At 35.2% G+C, this 22,030-nt stretch overlaps 2 protein-coding genes, 1 long non-coding RNA gene and 2 pseudogenes across 3 annotated transcripts; 1 reads left to right on the top strand and 4 right to left on the bottom strand.

The window, feature by feature from the left end:
* Positions 1 to 268: 268 nt before the first annotated feature.
* LOC128319610 (interferon a3-like) lies at positions 269 to 1,899 on the bottom strand. The gene is made up of 5 exons (XM_053238864.1): positions 1,600 to 1,899; positions 1,426 to 1,500; positions 1,176 to 1,322; positions 927 to 1,004; positions 269 to 807 (listed from the first exon to the last, which is right to left on the bottom strand). Exons 1-5 carry the CDS (start codon positions 1,729 to 1,731, stop codon positions 697 to 699), a joined length of 543 nt encoding a protein of 180 aa, XP_053094839.1. The 5' UTR covers positions 1,732 to 1,899; the 3' UTR covers positions 269 to 696.
* A 2,794-nt stretch (positions 1,900 to 4,693) lies between these two features.
* LOC128319571 (uncharacterized) lies at positions 4,694 to 6,966 on the top strand. The gene is made up of 2 exons (XR_008303039.1): positions 4,694 to 5,873; positions 5,987 to 6,966. It is a non-coding gene; the product is annotated as an uncharacterized LOC128319571 (long non-coding RNA).
* A 2,066-nt stretch (positions 6,967 to 9,032) lies between these two features.
* On the bottom strand, positions 9,033 to 10,645 carry LOC117598565 (interferon a3-like; annotated as a pseudogene).
* Positions 10,646 to 13,423: 2,778 nt separating this feature from the next.
* LOC128319544 (interferon a3-like) lies at positions 13,424 to 15,016 on the bottom strand. Its single transcript, XM_053238747.1, has 7 exons — positions 14,866 to 15,016; positions 14,801 to 14,834; positions 14,422 to 14,506; positions 14,217 to 14,291; positions 13,967 to 14,113; positions 13,718 to 13,795; positions 13,424 to 13,598 (listed from the first exon to the last, which is right to left on the bottom strand). Exons 1-7 carry the CDS (start codon positions 15,014 to 15,016, stop codon positions 13,488 to 13,490), a joined length of 681 nt encoding a protein of 226 aa, XP_053094722.1. The 3' UTR covers positions 13,424 to 13,487.
* A 2,374-nt stretch (positions 15,017 to 17,390) lies between these two features.
* On the bottom strand, positions 17,391 to 19,205 carry LOC117598564 (interferon a3-like; annotated as a pseudogene).
* Positions 19,206 to 22,030: the final 2,825 nt, after the last annotated feature.

Consider the following 22,030-nt stretch of genomic DNA (forward strand, 5'->3'; position numbering starts at 1 on the left):
AGACTGAGCTTAGTTAGTCCTCTGCATTTTAATAACAGTTCCATCAGGCCTGGCATCATGATCTTTAATGTAAACCTTCCTTAGTTGTTTCTTGTGTTTTTTCGGGAACGTCACTATGAAGATAAAGCTATTATGGACATCTACTTTAAACTGCATCATTATAAAGTCCAGGATTTAGTAATTAATGAATAACACTTAGAAGACTGAGGCATTTTGGTTTTAAAGATAATTTTTATTATGAGGTATTTGCTAGCGGTGTAATTGTAACATCTTCAAAAATTTCAAAAATGTTCACAGTCCAGCTGCATAATGCATGAATAACGACATGCATAATATAAATACAAATAATAAATACATACATACATACATACATACATACTTTTAAAAAATATAAATCCCAAAAAAGTTAAGACATAATCACAGTTTTATCATTTAACAGACAGATATTTTTTTTAAATAACAGATTTCATTAAAATTAAATAAATACCATGAGTAAACATCATGTAACAGTTGAAAATGTGGGATGAAACAGAAATACACTGCTAATTTTGCGTACTATGAATAGAGCAAAACTGAATAATTAATATAACTTGAAGCCTTTAAGAGTCTTTCACAACAGCCAACAGCTTTTCTATGGTGGTTCTGGGATTTGAACTCACAATCTACTGGTCACCACTGCAAGATTTCAACTGATTATTAGTTGTCATTTTCAGCACGATTCACAGAGACAGCAGGGAAAAAGTCCAACAGCCCGAAGAGTTGAAGCAGCTCTTTTCTGATCCACTCCCATGCCACGTTCTTCTCCTGCTGTAAAGTTAAATCACAATATTTTACAATCAGAGCTACACCAAGTCACCTTTACATTAAACATCTTTCTGCCTCTGTCACAGTGTGTGTGAATAAGGGAAGTTGATATAATTGCTGACCTTGTCGTTCTTGGTGAAATCTCTTAGTTGTTTGAAGTATAAGGGCAATCTTTTGCTCTTTTTCATTTTGTGCTCAAGCTGTGTTTAAAAAACATCCAGGATTATAGAAAGAAGTACAGTATACTTGGATCACTCTTTTTAATTTTAGCAAACGTCAGGCTATAAACCACAGCACTACTTTACTGTACAATATTCATTCCACACCTGATTGATACCTTTAGAGAACGCATTGAGAAAAGGAGCACTCACACATGAGCGTAGTCCGTTGGCCTGCAGATCCAGCATATGTAAGAAAGTTTCCAGCTTGTCCTTGTTCCAGGAGACAGAGTCTGAATCTTCCAATAAACGAGAGACCTCATCCAGAGTCTGAACGATGAACCAGATCTGTTTCTCTGGCTGAGGAAGAAGGATAGAGATGAAGATGAATGAAGAGTACACACAAGATTACAGAAACAGAACAACAATTTCTGTATGTGAACACCATCATTAATATATTAACCTGAGAATAGCTTTGGTTAAAGAACCAGTGATGCCAGTTATCCGGGATGGAGGCATTGACGCTGATTTCCTCTCCCTGTAGGAACAAAAACAAGAGTACTCCAATATTACATTTTCCACAAACATAGATAGATAGATAGATAGATAGACAGATAGATAGATAGACAAGCCTCACCATTTCTCTAAGCAGTGCTAAACATGTCGCATGGTGCTGCTTGAATCTAAGATTGATCCATCGGCAGCTGAAGCCAGAGCTCACACTGCACAGAGTCAAAATGACACAAAGGTGCACTAAACGTAGAAACATTGTATTCCCAGTTTACACACTCTACTTTCCTGTACAGCAGACTGTTACTCCTAATCAGAGTGTGAAGTGCTCTCCACTTTACTATTACCATCTTGTGCACTGTTAATACTTAGTATTTATAGGCAAAAAGTGAGATGTGCAATGTAAGGAAAGTTCTACGAGTCGAAATTTCACTTTCTGGACATACAACACAAAACCAAATACAGTTGTAATTACGCAAAACCATACACCGCTAGGGTGTGTTTACCTGTGTGTGAGATTCACACCGGAGAAATTCCTACCGAAGAATTCTGAGGAAAGAGAAACAGAAAGCGCAGGACCTCAGGCAGCGAGTGTGAAACATCACCGAAATGATGATGTACAACAAAATCGTTTGGAGTTTGTTAATGAAGGTGAACGTTCAAACCGGAAACAAGTCGGTAAGGTGAAGCTCGCGCACAGAAGGTCGTCACATTCAGGTTATGTTCAGCCCATTGTCCCTGTTGTGTAAAACAGGTTGCAAAAACTGGTGAAATATCAACTGACACACACCGGAAGACGACACACAGGATTTAAGTAAAGCATACCGGGAATTCACTCTAAACAATAATAATAATAATAATAATAACAATAATAATAATAATAATAATAATAATAATAATAATAACCACTCTGTTACATTAGCTCCAGTCTTAATTGCACTTACACCTTATTACACCTGACTGAAGCATCCTAATATCTTTTTTTAAAGCTACTTTCAAAAAAATAATGCTTTAAATAAATAAAATTCTAAATAAAATTTTCATATTATTGCCACTAAAATGGATTTTTGATTGCTGCCTCAATTTATTTTAATGGGGCATTTATGTATTTCACATGTGCCACTGAACAACAGGTAATTTACATATTCCTATAAGTCTATTTAAATATTATTAAAAGCCTAAACTTTCAAGAATGGATATGTCATATTGCATAAATAGAGTGCTCACGAATGTTTTCACATCTATACAACATAGAGCCACAACTTATTATCTAGATCCATCTCACACATAAACACAATATTAAAAATTGGCCATAAAAAAGGTGAAGCATAAATCTTTTATTTATTTATTTATTTTTATTTATTTATTTTTTTGGTTTTATATGGCTCTATGAATTAGCATGTACTGAAACATTACATTTTAAGCACTGGAACTGTTGCTGTGTCATCTTTGTTTGTGTGTATTTATTCATATAAATATAAATGCATATAACCAGCGATCACTTTTACTCTAAAACTATTTTAAAAATTGGCCACAGATTCATGTGACCCTGACCAGGATAAACCGGTTACTGAAGATGAATGAATTAATTAAATATTAGGCTCATTTCTATTTGTACAATATTATTCTGGCTATTTATTGGACGCATGAAACTTTGAATTCCTATGATTTTCCACCAACAGAAAACATGAACAATATGTGTAGGCTGACTTATTTTATTAATTATTGAAGTTTGAATTGGGTGTTATAGGCGCTGCAGTGTTTAGTGATTCCACCTCACTGATCCTTGGTTTGATCCTGAGCTCAGGTTAGTGCTTGTTCTTCTCATGTTTGTGTGGGTTTCTGCCAGATTTCCTGGTTTTTACCCACTACCCAAAAACATGCTGGTGGGTGGATTGGCTACTCAAAATTGCCCTAACTGTGAAAGAGCTTGCAAATGTATGTGTGCATGGTTCCATTTGATAGACTGGCATCATATCCAGGGTGTATTCCTGCATAACGTCTAGTGTTTGTGGGACAGGATACACTGCCACCCTGAGTCAGGGACTCTGTAGGATAAAGAGGCTACTGAAGTTGAATGATGAATGTTTTTGAGGATTTGACAAATTTGGTCCAGTTTAGCTGATGTCATCCTAAATAAAAGCTTCTCCATGAGGTTATTTAGTGGACCAAGCACCGAGGGTGTACACGCACCCTATTGTTATTCTACCTTTTCTTATCATTAGGGGACCAAGCACTTGACCAAATTTTGGCCAAGTGCTGCCAATGATCTAGTGCCACCATCAGGTCAAATTTTGCCCTAATTTGGAAGAAGGTTTATGGTCATAACTTTTGAACCATCTGCCCAAAATTTAAAAGCTAGGCATCCCTGGATTTCCTGGGTCGGGACAAGTTCAACACACCCTATATACATCAATTTCTGCCTAACTAGAGTCTCTGCCATCTTGGATTTTTTAAAAAACTGTTTTTTGTTTTTTTTTTGATACTCCTTCTACAAATTTTATCCAATCATCACGAAATTCAGAGTAAGCCTCACAAAAGTTATCAAACCAATTTTGATTACTCCAAATGGTTGGGCTGTAATGTGCCAGTGAATCTGACTGTGATGCCACCAAACAGGAAGTGAGGCTGTATCTCAACAACGACTTTGCACACAGACACAACTTAGTAGGCATCTTTAGGACCATGCTCTAGGGCCATACAATAAATTTTGTGACAGTGCCACTTACTGGTCATAAGTTACAATAACATCCTTAAAATGCTTCCATCTAACTGCCATTTTTGCTATGCTCCTCCAAATTTTGTCCAATCTTTACCATTTATTACTAATTTAATATTTGTCACAATTGTCTATATCTTCTTCTTATTACACCATCTTATAATTAAAAAGATTTACATGAAGCATGTTACATTAACCAAGAATTTCCTTAACAAAATCTTTTTAATTGTGATGTTAACTTCCCATAAGCATACTTCATTTTCCAAACGTTAATGTTGTGGTTTAACCTATCATTTATGCAGTTTCTGAAGAACTGTAAAGCCTTCCCTGGTATTGCATGCCTCTGAACAGCACTCTTTTGTGGGATTGGTAAACCACATTAAACAAGAAAAGTATTCAAGACCTTTTCCTTTCTTTTCCAATACATTTCTATAATCCCTGATCTCTTAAACATGACACTTCTGTCAGAAATGATTCCACTTTACTTTTTATGTCCCCTCATTCCCAGTACAAAAATATATGTGACCGTTTACTTCTCCAATTATATTCTTTTATTGGTTATCTATTTCTCCAAGCAAGAGTCAGACCCATCCTTAAACATACATTCCTTAAATCACATTTTTTATCAATTATCCAGCAAAGGATAATTGATTAATTTTGACCCCAATTTCTGAAAGTAAAACATTCTTCACATATATTTCATGCCAGGGCTGGAATCCACCACAAACTCCACTTCCCAGAACACACTGCAGCCTTATAACAAGGCCGCCACAGACTACAATCCCCAGCACCTCACTCCACCAGCACATACACTCTCACCTGAATACTAATCATGTGCACCTGCTTCCAATTACACACACTGCCTATATAAATGGACTCTGAACTTTGCTTTATTGTGAAGTAACACTCAGTCTACACTTACCTGAACCTACCAAGCAGTCTGAGTCTGAGTCTGAGTCTGAGTCTGAGTCTGATATTCTAGTTTTGATCTTGTCTTGTTTCCTGGTTTTTACATGCTTGGATTTTGCCACTGAATTGTTGTTTGCGGATTTCCTGACCTTTTGCCAGTTCCTGTTTATGAATTTTGCTTCACGTTTGATAATAAATTCTAAACTGCATTTTCATCCAACTCTATTGCATGACATACTACTTCACCATCACCATGGATGCGGCAGGAGAGTCAAACTGGCACAACATCATGGCAGCTCAGGGACAGCTGGTAGGAGAACACCAACAACATCTGGTGGAGCTAGATGAGAAATTAAACATGCTGGCTTATCTATCGCCGTGATGAGTACGCAGGAGAAACGTCCCAGTGCAAAAGCTTTCTGCTACAGTGCTCACTGTACTTCCCTGGCCAAGAGGGTGTCAAGGAGGGAAACTGTTATTGTCATAGGATCGCTTCATGGAAATGTTCCAAAAAGTTGTCAATCACACCCCCGAAGGCAAGAAAATTGGTGAGCGACTCTTGATGGTAACACAAGGGAGGAGAAATGCTCTTGAACAGGTACTGGAGTCCCGCACTCTTGCTGCAGGAAGCAGATGCTTTCCGCCAGGGTCTCAATCAGGAAGTGCTCACTGAACTGGCCTGCCATGATGTCAAAATGCCTCTTGATTCCCTGATTGATCTAGCCGTTCATCTGGAACATCTCATCTGCATCCTCCAACTGCATAAGAGGACGGTGAGTCCCACACTGGTAATTGTACGCTCTGAACCCATGCAGCTAGGGCAGACCTGACAAAGCAACGCTGAACGTGACAAATGAAGAAGGGAAATGCTGTGTTTCTATTGCAGTCATGCCAATCAATTTGTAGCACAGTACCCTGTCTGTGAAAAAACCCCGGTCCAACCCAGTCTGCTGAGAGGACCTCGACTTCTTCATGTACTCCCTCGGTGAGACCATCTTAGTTTTTCTCTCACTAATCATTAACGCCAAGTGTACAGATGAAACACTCAGATCGTGTCTCTGACCTCTCAGTGCTGATCGACTCTGGAGCAGCAGGAAATTTCATGGATCACAATACCGTCATGAAGCTCATCATACCCACAGAACCCCTACATTATCCACTTAAGATTTGTGCCGTTGATGGACAACCCAGAGGAAATGGAAGTGTCACATTATGCACCTGTAGCAACCTTACAGGTTCGGGCAGGAATAAGGAAGCAGGAGGCAGGCTTGGGAACAACTCAGAGGCGTTTTATTCTCCAATTTTTAACTTTCGCTTTCAGCGGCTTATTTTGTTTGCGCGCGCACACACACGCACGCACGCAAGTGGCTCTGTGCTGGATATCTCTCTCTCAAGGCGCTTGTCTCTCTCCTTTTTATCCTTGTCCCAGGTCACTGCAACACAACACTCGTTAGTAGAATTCCCCGCAGGTGTGCATTCCTTACCACTCACCTTCTCCGGCTCTGCCCTCCATTCACAAACCGACGCTCGATCACACCCGTTTCCACATACCCCCACCACCCGACTCAGGCCGGGGAGCCATCCGGCCTGCTACCGACTACCCCCGCACCAGTATCTCTGCCAATATCCCTCGAATTAAAGCGAGCCACGACTAACTGATCGACCAGCTTGTCAATGCGAGGCGTTGGGTATGTGTCAAACTTGGACACCACGGTGACTTTTCTAAAGGCCATACAAAACCAAACAGTCCCATCGGCCTTGGCCACCAAAGCCAGTGGGCTGCTCCACTCACTGTGGGGCTCCTTGATTACTCCCGTGTCTTTTTCCACATCAGTCTTAATAAATTTTTTAAAAATAATGTCACGATCCTGCAGATGTATTTTGTCCAGTTTTTGGTCTTGGCGAACATTTCAAAATCATTCCAAAACGCTTTCACATAAATGCAATTAAAGAATAACTGATTAACTGTCTTTTTGCAAGTTTACAGACACTACAACAGTACAGTATATTAAATCCCATTTATTTTTTTCTAACAGACATTTTACAGGATATGTGTCAAGTTTTGAAAGAAACTTCTGCTTTATTATTGATAGACAATTTGTGATAAATATTACATCTTTTTCTTATTTCGGAGTCTTACAATTAAAGATTTACATGAAGCATTTTAGATTAATCAAGGTTTTCCTTATCTAAATTTTTCAAATTGTGATGTTAACTTCCCATAAGTCTATTTCATTTTCCAAAAGTTAATGTTTAGGTTTAACCACATCATTTATGCAGTTTCTGAAGAGCTGTAAAGCTTTCCCAGGTATAGCATCAAAACCACAGCACTCTTTGGGTGGGATTGGTTAAACGAAATTTAACAAGAAATGCACTGTATGTCAGTAAGTAACCTTCCCTATGTACAGAAAAAAATATATTTGTGTGCTAATTTCCATGCTAGAAGAATTTACTTATGGGAGGTACACAGTTTTATTGCTAGATGGTTAATGCCATAGTCGCATTTAAGAAAAACCACCCACTAAATTAAACAAATGTTTTGGGAATATATTCTAGATGCTCTTTTTCTTTGATCAAATTATTTAAGCATTTTACTTTAATTCAATATTCAAATAGTATAATCTATTCTTCCACCTGAAATGAAAGAGAAGTTTAACAAATTGACTATATGTTTGGAAGCATGTCAAGACATAAGCATACATTTAGATATTCCTTCAGCTTTAGATAATAAAATCCTCCGATTTAACGATGTATCTCTTACTAGCCACATGTTAAGCATTTTCCTTTTCTGTCGGTTATAGGATTAAAGTTTAGATAGTTTCATTTTTATTATGTGACTGCAGCCAAATATGTAACTGTGTGCTCCATAGGAATATTAATTTTCTATGTTTGGCATTGTTTAACAAGAGAGAATTATTATTTAATATTTTTTGCATTCAGTTGCCTCTAGAATCTTTTTTATTGTGTAAACATATTGTTGTATCATTGGCAAACTGAAATAATTTTTTAAGAATTATGCTTTCTACCAAACACTAATATACCTTGAAATTCTTCCTGTTTAAGGTGCAAAGGCATAATTTGTGTAATAAGTTAAAACAAGAGGAGAATTATTGGACAACCCTGTCTAATTCCACATCTCATCAGAAATCTAGGTGTAGTACCATGTGCCAGTTTAACTGAGTCATTATATCCTTTATGAAATTGTTTGATTTAATCAAATATCTGCCAAACTCGAGAGTCTATAACTTCAGATACACACACATACACTGCAGATTACCATTATGGTGAAAATATCATGTTTTGTACAGCAATTGCACTATAATGTTCATAAATGGTCAACTCAGTCAGCATAATGTTTGTAGCAATAAGACTGAGCTTAGTTAGTCCTCTGCATTTTATTAACAGTTCCATCAGGCCTGGCATCATGGTCTTTAATGTAGAACTTCCTTAGTTGTTTCTTGTGTTTTGGGGAACGTCACTATGAAGATAAAGTTATTATGGACATCTACTTTCTACTCCATCATTATAAACTCCAATATTTAATAAAAAATGAACAACACTTATATGAATAAGGCATTTTGGTTTAAAAGATAATTTTTATTATGAGGCATTCACTAGCAGTATAACTGTAACATCTTGAAAAAATTTCATATATTTCTTATTCAAAACATTTTCAAAATTTTCACAGTCCAGCTGCATAATGCATGAATAAAGACATACATAATATAAATACAAATAATAAATGAATAAATAAATAAATAAATAAACACATACATACATACATACATACATACATACATACATACTTTTTAAACATATATATCCCATAAAAGTTAAGACATAATCAAAGCTTTATCATTTAACAGACACATACATTTTTAAATAACAGATTTCATTAAAATTAAATAAATACCATGAGTAAACATCATGTAACAGTTGAAAATGTGGGATGAAACAGAAATACACTGCTAAATTTGTGTACTATGAATAGAGCAAAACTGAATATTTAATACAACAGACAACAGCTTTTCTATGGCACTTCTGGGATTTGAACTCACAACCTACTGGTCACCACTGCAAGATTTCAACTGATTATTAGTTGTCATTTTCAGCATGATTCACAGAGACAGCAGGGAAAAAGTCCAACAGCCCAAACAGTTGAAGCAGCTCTTTTCTGATCCACTCCCATGCCTCGTTCTTCTCCTGCTGTAAAGTTAAATCCCAATATTTTACAATCAGAGCTACACCAAGTCACCTTTACATTAAACATCTTTCTGCCTCTGTCACAGTGTGTGTAAATAAGGGAAGTTGATATAATTGCTGACCTTGTCGTTCTTGGTGAAATCTCTTAGTTGTTTGAAGTATAAGGGCAATCTTTTGTTCTTTTTCATTTTGTGCTCAAGCTGTGTTTAAAAGAAATCCAGGGTTATAGAATGCAGTACATTATACATTCTTTTTTAGCAAACATCAGGCTATAAACCACAGCACTACTTCACTGTACAATATTGATTCCACACCTGATTGATACCTTTAGAGAACGCATTGAGAAAAGGAGCACTCACACAGGAGCGTAGTCCGTTGGCCTGCAGATCCAGCATATGTAAGAAAGTTTCCAGCTTGTCCTTGTTCCAGGAGACAGAGTCTGAATCTTCCAATAAACGAGAGACCTCATTCAGAGTCTGAATGATGAACCAGATCTGTTTCTCTGGCTGAGGGTGAAGGATAGAGATGAAGATGAATGAAGAGTACACACAAGATTACAGAATCAGAACAACAATCTCTGTATGTGAACACCATCATTAATATATTAACCTGAGAATAGCTTTGGTTAAAGAACCAGTGATGCCAGTTATCCGGGATGGAGGCATTGACGCTGATTTCCTCTCCCTGTAGGAACAAAAACAAGAGTATTCCAATGTTACATTTTCCACAAACATAGTGCACTGATATAGTAGATAATGAAATAATGAATAGATAGATAGATAGATAGATAGATAGATAAACAAGCCTCACCATTTCTCTAAGCAGTGCTAAACATGTCGCATGGTGCTGCTTGAATCTAAGATTGATCCATCGGCAGCTGAAGCCAGAGCTCACACTGCACAGAGTCAAAATGACACAAAGGTGCACTAAACGTAGAAACATTGTATTCCCAGTTTACACACTCTACTTTCCTGTACAGCAGACTGTTACTCCTAATCAGAGTGGGAAGTGCTCTCCACTTTACTATCACCATCTTGTGCACTGTTAATACTTAGTATTTATAGGCAACAAGTGAGATGCACCCTGTAAGGAAAGTTCTACGAGTCGAAATTTCACTTTCTGGACATACAACACAAAACCAAATACAGTTGTAATTACGCAAAGCCATACACTGCTAGGGTGTGTTTACCTGTGTGTGAGATTCACACCGGAGACTGGAGGAAATTCCTACCGAAGAATTCTGAGGAAAGAGAAACAGAAAGCGCAGGACCTCAGGCAGCGAGTGTGAAACATCACCGAAATGATGATGTACAACAAAATAGTTTGCAGTTTGTTAATGAAGGTGAACGTTCAAACTGGAAACAAGTCGGTAAGGTGAAGCTTGCGCATAGATGTTTGCAAATATTCAATAATTAACACATTGTTGGAGTCCTGTTTGACATGTGTTAAAAGATTTTTCAAGATCAAGTCCAGCTTTATGCAGTTTTCATCAGTTAAAAACTCAAATTAAAACAACCTCATAATGTTCAATCATTTTTTAATTCAGTGAGAGAATCAAAGTATAAGGTACAAAGTACAAAGTACAGTATCAAAATAAACATAAAAGGGAAGATTCCAGCGGTAAAATACACACACACACACACACACACACACACACACATTTATCTATCTATCTATCTATCTATCTATCTATATATATATATATATATATATATATATATATATATATATATATATGTGTGTGTGTGTGTGTGTGTGTGTGTGTGTGTGTTTGCGTATATATATATATATATATATATATATATATAGAGAGAGAGAGAGAGAGAGAGAGAGAGAGATGAATATTTCATATTTTAAGAGCTTTTCTATTCTTTTTAGTTTCAATTGTGGTGCCATAAAATAAAATAAACAATAATGTATCAATCTTGCAGATTGTTTGTCCAGATTTGGTCTTTTTGAAATGTTCAGTATCAATCCAATACACTTTCACATAGATACATTTAAAGAATAACTGATTAACTGTTTTTTGCAAGTTTACTGACGCTACAATACAATACAAATAATCCCATTAATTTTTTTCTAATACATATTTAACAGGATATATGTGAAATTTTGTGAGAAACATTTTCGTCTTTATTACTAATTTAATATTTGTCACAATTGTCTATATTTTCTTCTTATTTCACCATCTTCTGATTAAAAAGATTTACATGAAGCATGTTACATTAACCAAGGTTTTCCTTAACAAAATTTTTTAATTGTGATGTTAACTTCCCATAGCATCAAAACCACAGCACTCTTTGGGTGGGATTGGTAAACCAAATAATGGTAAACTAAGTAACCTTCTGTCTTCAAAATCTGTTTAACTAAAATAAATCTGTTGACTAAAACTTAATCTTTTAAAGGGATTTTTTTTTCTTTTAATTTCGAATAATCCTGTTGTTCCTAATAAAAAAAGACCCTATGTACGGACAAAAATATGTTTGTGTGCTAATTTCCATGCTAGAAGAACTTACTTATGGAAGGTACACAGTTTTATTGCTAGATGCTTAATGCGATAGTCGCATTTAAGAAAAAAAAATTCTACTCCACCCACTAAATTAAACACATGTTTTGGGAATATATTCTAGATACTCTTTTTCTTTGATCAAATTAATTAAACATTTTACTTTAAATGTGATATTTTAAGTAATTCAATATTCAAATAATATCATTTATTCTTCCACATGAAATTCAACAAATTGACTATATGTTTGGAAGCATTTCAAGACATAAGCATACAGTTAGATATTCCTTCAGCTTTATAATAAAATAATTTTAATAAAATCCTCCCATTTAAAGATATATCTCTCTAAAGCCACATATTAAGCATTTTCCTTTTCTGTCAGTTATAAGATTAAAGTTTAGATAGTTTCATTTTTGTTCATTTTCATTATGTGACTGCACCCAAATTTGTAACTGTGTGCTCAATAGGAAAATTAACTTTACATGTTTGGCATTGCTTAACAAGACAGATTTCTTTACATCCATGTTTAATTCAGATACTCAGGAGAATTATTTTTTGCATTCAGTTGCTTTTAGAATCTTTTTTATTGTGTAAAAATATTGTTGTATCATTAGCAAACTGAAATAATTTTTTAAGAATTATGCTTTCTACCAAACACTAATATACCTTGAAATTCTTCCTTTTTAAGGTGCAAAGGAATTATTTGTGTAATAAGTTAAAACAAGAGGAGAATTATTGGACAACCCGATCTAATTCCACATCTCATCAGAAATCTAGATGTAGTACCATGTGCCAGTTTAACTGAGTCATTATATCCTTTATGAAATGGCTTGATTAAATCAAATATCTGCCAAACTCAAGAGTCTATAACTTCAGATACACACACATACACTGCAGAATACCATTATGGTGCAAATATCATGCTTTGTACAGCAATTGCACTGTAATGTTCATAAATGGTCTACTAAGTCAGCATAACGTTTGTAGCAATAAGACTGAGCTTAGTTAGTCCTCTGCATTTTATTAACAGTTCCATCAGGCCTGGCATCATGGTCTTTAATGTAAACCTTCCTTAGTTGTTTCTTGTGTTTTGGGGAACGTCACTATGAAGATAAAGCTATTATGGACATCTACTTTAAACTGCATCATTATAAAGTCCAGGATTTAGTAATTAATGAATAACACTTAGAAGACTCAGGCATTTTGGTTTTAAAGATAATTTTTATTATGAGGTATTTGCTAGCGGTGTAATTGTAACATCTTCAAAAATTTCAAAAATTTTCACAGTCCAGCTGCATAATGCATGAATAACGACATACATAATATAAATACAAATAATAAATACATACATACATACATACATAAATACTTTTTAAAAATATAAATCCCAAAAAAGTTAAGCCATAATCACAGTTTTATCATTTAACAGACAGATACATTTTTAAATAACAGATTTCATTAAAATTAAATAAATACCATGAGTAAACATCATGTAACAGTTGAAAATGTGGGATGAAACAGAAATACACTGCTAATTTTGCATACTATGAATAGAGCAAAACTGAATAATTAATATAACTTGAAGTTGTCTTTCACAACAGCCAACAGCTTTTCTATGGTGGTTCTGGGATGTGAACTCACAATCTACTGGTCACCACTGCAAGATTTCAACTGATTATTAGTTGTCATTTTCAGGACGATTCACAGAGACAGCAGGGAAAAAGTCCAACAGCCCGAAGAGTTGAAGCAGCTCTTTTCTGATCCACTCCCATGCCTCATTCTTCTCCTGCTGTAAAGTTAAATCCCAATATTTTACAATCAGAGCTACACCAAGTCACCTTTACATTAAACATCTTTCTGCCTATGTCACAGTGTGTGTGAATAAGGGAAGTTGATGAAATTGCTGACCTTGTCGTTCTTGGTGAAATCTCTTAGTTGTTTGAAGTATAAGGGCAATCTTTTGTTCTTTTTCATTTTGTGCTCAAGCTGTGTTTAAAAGAAATCTAGGGTTATAGAAAGAAGTACATTATACTTGGATCACTCTTTTTAATTTTAGCAAACGTCAGGCTGTAAACCACAGCACTACTTTACTGTATAATATTCATTCCACACCTGACTGATACCTTTAGAGAACGCATTGAGAAAAGGAGCACTCACACATGAGCGTAGTCCGTTGGCCTGCAGATCCAGCATATGTAAGAAAGTTTCCAGCTTGTCCTTGTTCCAGGAGACAGAGTCTGAATCTTCCAATAAACGAGAGACCTCATCCAGAGTCTGAATGATGAACCAGATCTGTTTCTCTGGCTGAGGGTGAAGGATAGAGATGAAGATGAATGAAGAGTACACACAAGATTACAGAATCAGAACAACAATCTCTGTATGTGAACACCATCATTAATATATTAACCTGAGAATAGCTTTGGTTAAAGAACCAGTGATGCCAGTTATCCGGGATGGAGGCATTGACGCTGATTTCCTCTCCCTGTAGGAACAAAAACAAGAGTATTCCAATATTACATTTTCCACAAACATAGTTCACTGATATATTAGATAATGAAATAATGAATAGATAGATAGATAGATAGATAGATAGATAGATAAACAAGCCTCACCATTTCTCTAAGCAGTGCTAAACATGTCGCATGGTGCTGCTTGAATCTAAGATTGATCCATCGGCAGCTGAAGCCAGAGCTCACACTGCACAGAGTCAAAATGACACAAAGGTGCACTAAACGTAGAAACATTGTATTCCCAGTTTACACACTCTACTTTCCTGTACAGCAGACTGTTACTCCTAATCAGAGTGGGAAGTGCTCTCCACTTTACTATCACCATCTTGTGCACTGTTAATACTTAGTATTTATAGGCAACAAGTGAGATGCACCCTGTAAGGAAAGTTATACGAGTCGAAATTTCACTTTCTGGACATACAACACAAAACCAAATACAGTTGTAATTACGCAAAACCATACACCGCTAGGGTGTGTTCACCTGTGTGTGAGATTCACACCGGAGATTGGAGGAAATTCCTACCGAAGAAGGATTATTAGTTCTCTTTCTGAGGAAAGAGAAACAGAAAGCGCAGGATCTCAGACAGCGAGTGTGAAACACCAACGAAATGATGATGTACAACAAAGTAGTTTGCAGTTTGTTAATGAAGGTGAACGTCCAAACCGGAAACAACTCGGTAAGGTGAAGCTCGCGCATAGATGTTTGCAAATTAGCACATTTTTGGAGTCCTGTTTGACGTGTGCTAAAAGATTTTTCATGCTGAATTCTAGCTTTATGCACTTTTGTTCAATAAAAACTTCAGTTATAAACAATCTCATAGTTCCAGCGGTATAGAAACAGACAATAAAAAAAACATCAGAGAAAATAATCAACAAATATTGACTTTGACAAAAATACTACATTTTAAGAACTTTTCTGTTCTTTATAGTTTTAACTGCAGTGCCATATTCATTCAGCTCCACTTTAAATAATTCAAAGTTTCAAGTCCATCCATTTTCTTTTAAGAATATGAAAATGTCCAACAAACAGTAACACCACAGTAATGAGAAAGCAGTGTCTTTTTCCACATCAGTGTTAGTAAAATAAAAAAAATAATATCACAACTCTTCAGATGTAATGTTTTTCCAGTTTTTGGTCTTTCTGAAATGTTCAGTATCAATCCAAAACACTGTCACATAAATACATTTAAAGAACAACTGATTAACTGTCTTTTTCCAAGTTTATAGACACTACAACAATACAATACATCAAATTCCATTTATTTTTTTCTAACAGACATTTTACAGGATATATGTGAAGTTCTGAAAGAAACTTCTTCCACTTTATTATTCATGTAATATTTGTCACAAATTGTCTATATCTTATTCTTATTTTGGAGTCTTATAATTAAAAAGATTTACATGAAGCATTTTAGATTAATCAAGGTTTTCCTTATCTAAATTTTTCAAATTGTGATGTTAACTTCCCATAAGTCTATTTCATTTTCCAAAAGTTAATGTTGTGGTTAAACCTATCATTTATGCAGTTTCTGAAGAGCTGTAAAGCTTTCCCAGGTATAGCATCAAAACCACAGCACTCTTTGGGTGGGATTTGTAAACCAAATTTAACAAGAAATGCACTGTATGTCAGTAAGTAACCTTCTGTCTTCAAAATCTGTTTAACTAAAATAATGTCATTATTAATCTTTTAAAGGGTTTTTTTTTCTTTTAATTTTGAATAATCCTGTTGTTCCTAATAAAAAAAAGACCCTATGTACGGATTAACACAAAATATGTTTGTGTGCTAATTTCCATGCTAGAAGAACTTACTTATGGAAGGTACACAGTTTTATTGCTAGATGCTTAATGCGATAGTCGCATTTAAGAAAAAAAAATTCTACTCCACCCACTAAATTAAACACATGTTTTGGGAATATATTCTAGATACTCTTTTTCTTTGATCAAATTAATTAAAAATTTTAATTTATATGTGATATTTTAAGTAATTCAATATTCAAATAATATCATTTATTCTTCCACATGAAATGAACAAGAAATTCAACAAATTGACTATATGTCTGGAAGCATTTCAAGACATAAGCATACAGTTAGATATTCCTTCAGCTTTATAATAAAATAATTTTAATAAAATCCTCCCATTTAAAGATATATCTCTCTAAAGCCACATATTACGCATTTTCCTTTTCTGTTAGTTATAGGATTAAAGTTTAGATAGTTTCATTTTTGTTCATTTTCATTATGCGACTGCACCCAAATATGTAACTGTGTGCTCCATAGGAAAATTAACTTTCTATGTTTGGCATTGCTTAACAAGACAGATTTCTTTACATCCATGTTTAATTCAAATACTCAGGAGAATTATTTTTTGCATTCAGTTGCTTTTAGAATCTTTTTTATTGTGTAAAAATATTGTTGTATCATTAGCAAACTGAAATAATTTTTTAAGAATTATGCTTTCTACCAAACACTAATATACCTTGAAATTCTTCCTTTTTAAGGTGCAAAGGAATTATTTGTGTAATAAGTTAAAACAAGAGGAGAATTATTGGACAACCCTGTCTAATTCCACATCTCATCAGAAATCTAGATGTAGTACCATGTGCCAGTTTAACTGAGTCATTATATCCTTTATGAAATGGCTTGATTAAATCAAATATCTGCCAAACTCAAGAGTCTATAACTTCAGATACACACACATACACTGCAGAATACCATTATGGTGCAAATATCATGCTTTGTACAGCAATTGCACTGTAATGTTCATAAATGGTCTACTAAGTCAGCATAACGTTTGTAGCAATAAGACTGAGCTTAGTTAGTCCTCTGCATTTTATTAACAGTTCCATCAGGCCTGGCATCATGATCTTTAATGTAAACCTTCCTTAGTTGTTTCTTGTGTTTTGGGGAACGTCACTATGAAGATAAAGCTATTATGGACATCTACTTTAAACTGCATCATTATAAAGTCCAGGATTTAGTAATTAATGAATAACACTTAGAAGACTCAGGCATTTTGGTTTTAAAGATAATTTTTATTATGAGGTATTTGCTAGCGGTGTAATTGTAACATCTTCAAAAATTTCAAAAATTTTCACAGTCCAGCTGCATAATGCATGAATAACGACATACATAATATAAAAACAAATAATAAATAAAAACATACATACATACATACAATACATACATACTTTTAAAAAATATAAATCCCAAAAAAGTTAAGCCATAATCACAGTTTTATCATTTAACAGACAGATACATTTTTAAATAACAGATTTCATTAAAATTAAATAAATACCATGAGTAAACATCATGTAACAGTTGAAAATGTGGGATGAAACAGAAATACACTGCTAATTTTGCGTACTATGAATAGAGCAAAACTGAATAATTAATATAACTTGAAGTATTTAAGAGTCTTTCACAACAGCCAACAGCTTTTCTATGGTGGTTCTGCGATTTGAACTCACAATCTACTGGTCACCACTGCAAGATTTCAACTGATTATTAGTTGTCATTTTCAGCACGATTCACAGAGACAGCAGGGAAAAAGTCCAACAGCCCGAAGAGTTGAAGCAGCTCTTTTCTGATCCACTCCCATGCCTCATTCTTCTCCTGCTGTAAAGTTAAATCCCAATATTTTACAATCAGAGCTACATCAATTCACCTTTACATTAAACATCTTTCTGCCTATGTCACAGTGTGTGTGAATAAGGGAAGTTCATATAATTGCTGACCTTGTCGTTCTTGGTGAGATCTCTTAGTTGTTTGAAGTATAAGGGCAATCTTTTGTTCTTTTTCATTTTGTGCTGAAGCTGTGTTTAAAAGAAATCCAGGGTTATAGAAAGAAGTACATTATACTTGGATCACTCTTTTTAATTTTAGCAAACGTCAGGCTGTAAACCACAGCACTACTTTATTTTACAATATTCATTCCACACCTGATTGATACCTTTAGAGAACGCATTGAGAAAAGGAGCACTCACACATGAGCGTAGTCCGTTGGCCTGCAGATCCAGCATATGTAAGAAAGTTTCCAGCTTGTCCTTGTTCCAGGAGACAGAGTCTGAATCTTCCAATAAACGAGAGACCTCATCCAGAGTCTGAACGATGAACCAGATCTGTTTCTCTGGCTGAGGAAGAAGGATAGAGATGAAGATGACAGAAGAGTACCAACAAGATTACAGAATCAGAACAACAATCTCTGTATGTGAACACCATTATTAATATATTAACCTGAGAATAGCTTTGGTTAAAGAACCAATGATGCCAGTTATCCGGGATGGAGGCATTGACGCTGATTTCCTCTCCCTGTAGGAACAAAAACAAGAGTATTCCAATGTTACATTTTCCACAAACATAGATAGACAAATAGATAGATAGATAGATAGATAGATAGATAGACAAGCCTCACCATTTCTCTAAGCAGTGCTAAACATGTCGCATGGTGCTGCTTGAATCTAAGATTGATCCATCGGCAGCTGAAGCCAGAGCTCACACTGCACAGAGTCAAAATGACACAAAGGTGCACCAAACGTAGAAACATTGTATTCCCAGTTTACACACTCTACTTTCCTGTACAGCAGACTGTTACTCCTAATCAGAGTGGGAAGTGCTCTCCACTTTACTATTACCATCTTGTGCACTGTTAATACTTAGTATTTATAGGCAAAAAGTGAGATGTGCAATGTAAGGAAAGTTATACGAGTCGAAATTTCACTTTCTGGACATACAACACAGAACCAGATACAACTATGACGCAAAACCATACACCGCTAGGGTGTGTTCACCTGTGTGTGAGATTCACACCGGAGAAATTCCTACCGAAGAATTCTGAGGAAAGAGAAACAGAAAGCGCAGGACCTCAGGCAGCGAGTGTGACCACCGAAATGATGATGTACAACAAAATAGTTTGCAGTTTGTTAATGAAGGTGAACGTTCAAACCGGAAACAAGTCGGTAAGGTGAAGCTCGCGCACAGAAGGTCGTCACATTCAGGTTATGTTCAGCCCATTGTCCCTGTTGAGTAAAACAGATTGCAAAAACTGGTGAAATATCAACTGACACACACCGGAAGACGACACACAGGATTTAAGTAAAGCATACCGGGAATTCACTCTAAACAATAATAATAATAATAATAATAATAATAATAATAATAATAATAATAATAATAACTCTGTTACATTAGCTCCAGTCTTAATTGCACTTACACCTTATTACACCTGACTGAAGCATCCTAATATCTTTTTTTAAAGCTACTTTCAAAAAAATAATGTTTTAAATAAATAAAATTCTAAATAAAATTTTCATATTATTGCCACTAAAATGGATTTTTGATTGCTGCCTCAATTTATTTTAATGGGGCATTTATGTATTTCACATGTGCCACTGAACAACAGGTAATTTACATATTCCTATAAGTCTATTTAAATATTATTAAAAGACTAAACTTTCAAGACTGGATATGTCATATTGCATAAATAGAGTGCTCACGAATGTTCTCACACAAATTTACTGCTCACACAAGCATCTATACAACATAGAGCCACAACCTATTATCTAGATCTATCTCACACATAAACACAATATTAAAAATTGGCCATAAAAAAGGTGAAGCATCAATCTTTTATTTATTATTTTTATTTTATTTTTTGGTTTTATATGGCTCTATGAATTAGCATGTACTGAAACATTACATTTTAAGCACTGGAAATGTTGCTGTGTCATCTTTGTTTATGTGTATTTTTCCATATAAATATAAATGCATATAACCAGTGATCACTTTTACTCTAAAACTATTTTAAAAATTGGCCACAGATTCATACGACCCTGACCAGGATAAACCGGTTACTGAAGATGAATGAACAAATTAAATATTAGGCTCATTTCTATTTGTACAATATTATTCTGGCTATTTATTGGACCCATGAAACTTTGAATTCCTATGATTTTCCACCAACAGAAAACATGAAGTCCAAATGAACAATAAGTGTAGGCTGACTTATTTTATTAATTATTGAAGTTTGAATTGGGTGTTATAGGCGGTGCAGTGTTTAGTGATTCCGCCTCACTGATCCTTGGTTTGATCCTCAGCTCAGGTTAGTGCTTGTTCTTCTCATGTTTGTGTGGGTTTCTGCCAGATTTCCTGGTTTTTACCCTCTACCCAAAAACATGCTGGTGGGTGGATTGGCTACTCAAAATTGCCCTAAATGTGAAAGAGCTTGCAAACCTATGTGTACATGGTTCCATTTGATAGACTGGCATCATATCCAGGGTGTATTCCTGCATAACGTCTAGTGTTTGTGGGACAGGATACACTGCCACCCTGAGTCAGGGTCTCTGCAGGATAAAGAGGCTACTGAAGTTGAATGATGAATAGGGTCAAATTTTGTCCTGATTTGGAAGAAGGTTTATGGTCATAACTTTTGAACCATCTGCCCAAAATTTAAAAGCTAGGCATCCCTGGATTTCCTGGGTCGGGACAAGTTCAACACACCCTATATACATCAATTTCTGCCTAACTAGAGTCTCTGCCATCTTGGATTTTTTAAAAAACTGTTTCTTTGCTACTCCTCCTACAAATTTTATCCAATCATCACCAAATTCAGAGTGAGCCTCACAAAAGTTATCAAACCAATTTTTATTACTCCAAATGGTTGGCCTGTAATGTGCCAATGAATCTGACTGTGATGCCACCAAACAAGAAGTGAGGATGTATCTCAACAACGACTTTGCACACAGACACAACTTAGTAGGCATCTTTAGGACCATGCTCTAGGGCTATACAACAAATTTTGTGACAGTGTCACTTACTGGTCATAAGTTACAATAACATCCTTAAAATGCTTTCATCTAACTGCCATTTTTGCTATGCTCCTCCAAATTTTGTCCAATCTTCACCATTTATTACTAATTTAATATTTGTCACAATTGTCTATATCTTCTTTTTATTACACCATCTTATAATTAAAAAGATTTACATGAAGCATGTTACATTAACCAAGGATTTCCTTAACAAAATTTTTTTAATTGTGATGTTAACTTCCCATAAGCATACTTCATTTTCCAAAAGTTAATGTTGTGGTTAAACCTATCATTTATGCAGTTTCTGAAGAACTGTAAAGCTTTCCCTGGTATTGCATGCCTCTGAACAGCACTCTTTTGTGGGATTGGTAAACCAAATTAAACAAGAAAAGTATTCAAGACCTTTTCCTTTTTTTTCAATACATTTCTATAATCCCTGATCTCTTAAACATGACACTTCTGTCCGAAATGATTCCACTTTACTTTTTATGTCCCCTCATTCCCAGTACAAAAATATATGTGACTGTTTACTTCTCCAATTATATTGTTTTATTGGTTATCTATTTCTCCAAGCAAGAGTCAGACGCATCCTTAAACATAAATTCCTTAAATCACATTTGTGATCATTCCAGAGATTTATCAAAGGATAATTGATTAATTTTGACCCCAATTTCTGAAAGTAAAACATTCTTCACATATATTTCATGCCAGGGCTGGAATCCACCAGAAACTCCACTTCCCAGAACACACTGCAGCCTTATAACAAGGCCGCCACAGACTACAATCCCCAGCACCTCACTCCACCAGCACATACACTCTCACCTGAATACTAATCATGTGCACCTGCTTCCAATTACACACACTGCCTATATAAATGGACTCTGAACTTTGCTTTATTGTGAAGTAAC

The sequence above is a fragment of the Pangasianodon hypophthalmus genome, chromosome 12, assembly GCF_027358585.1.
Source record: "Pangasianodon hypophthalmus isolate fPanHyp1 chromosome 12, fPanHyp1.pri, whole genome shotgun sequence".
Lineage (NCBI taxonomy): Eukaryota > Metazoa > Chordata > Actinopteri > Siluriformes > Pangasiidae > Pangasianodon > Pangasianodon hypophthalmus.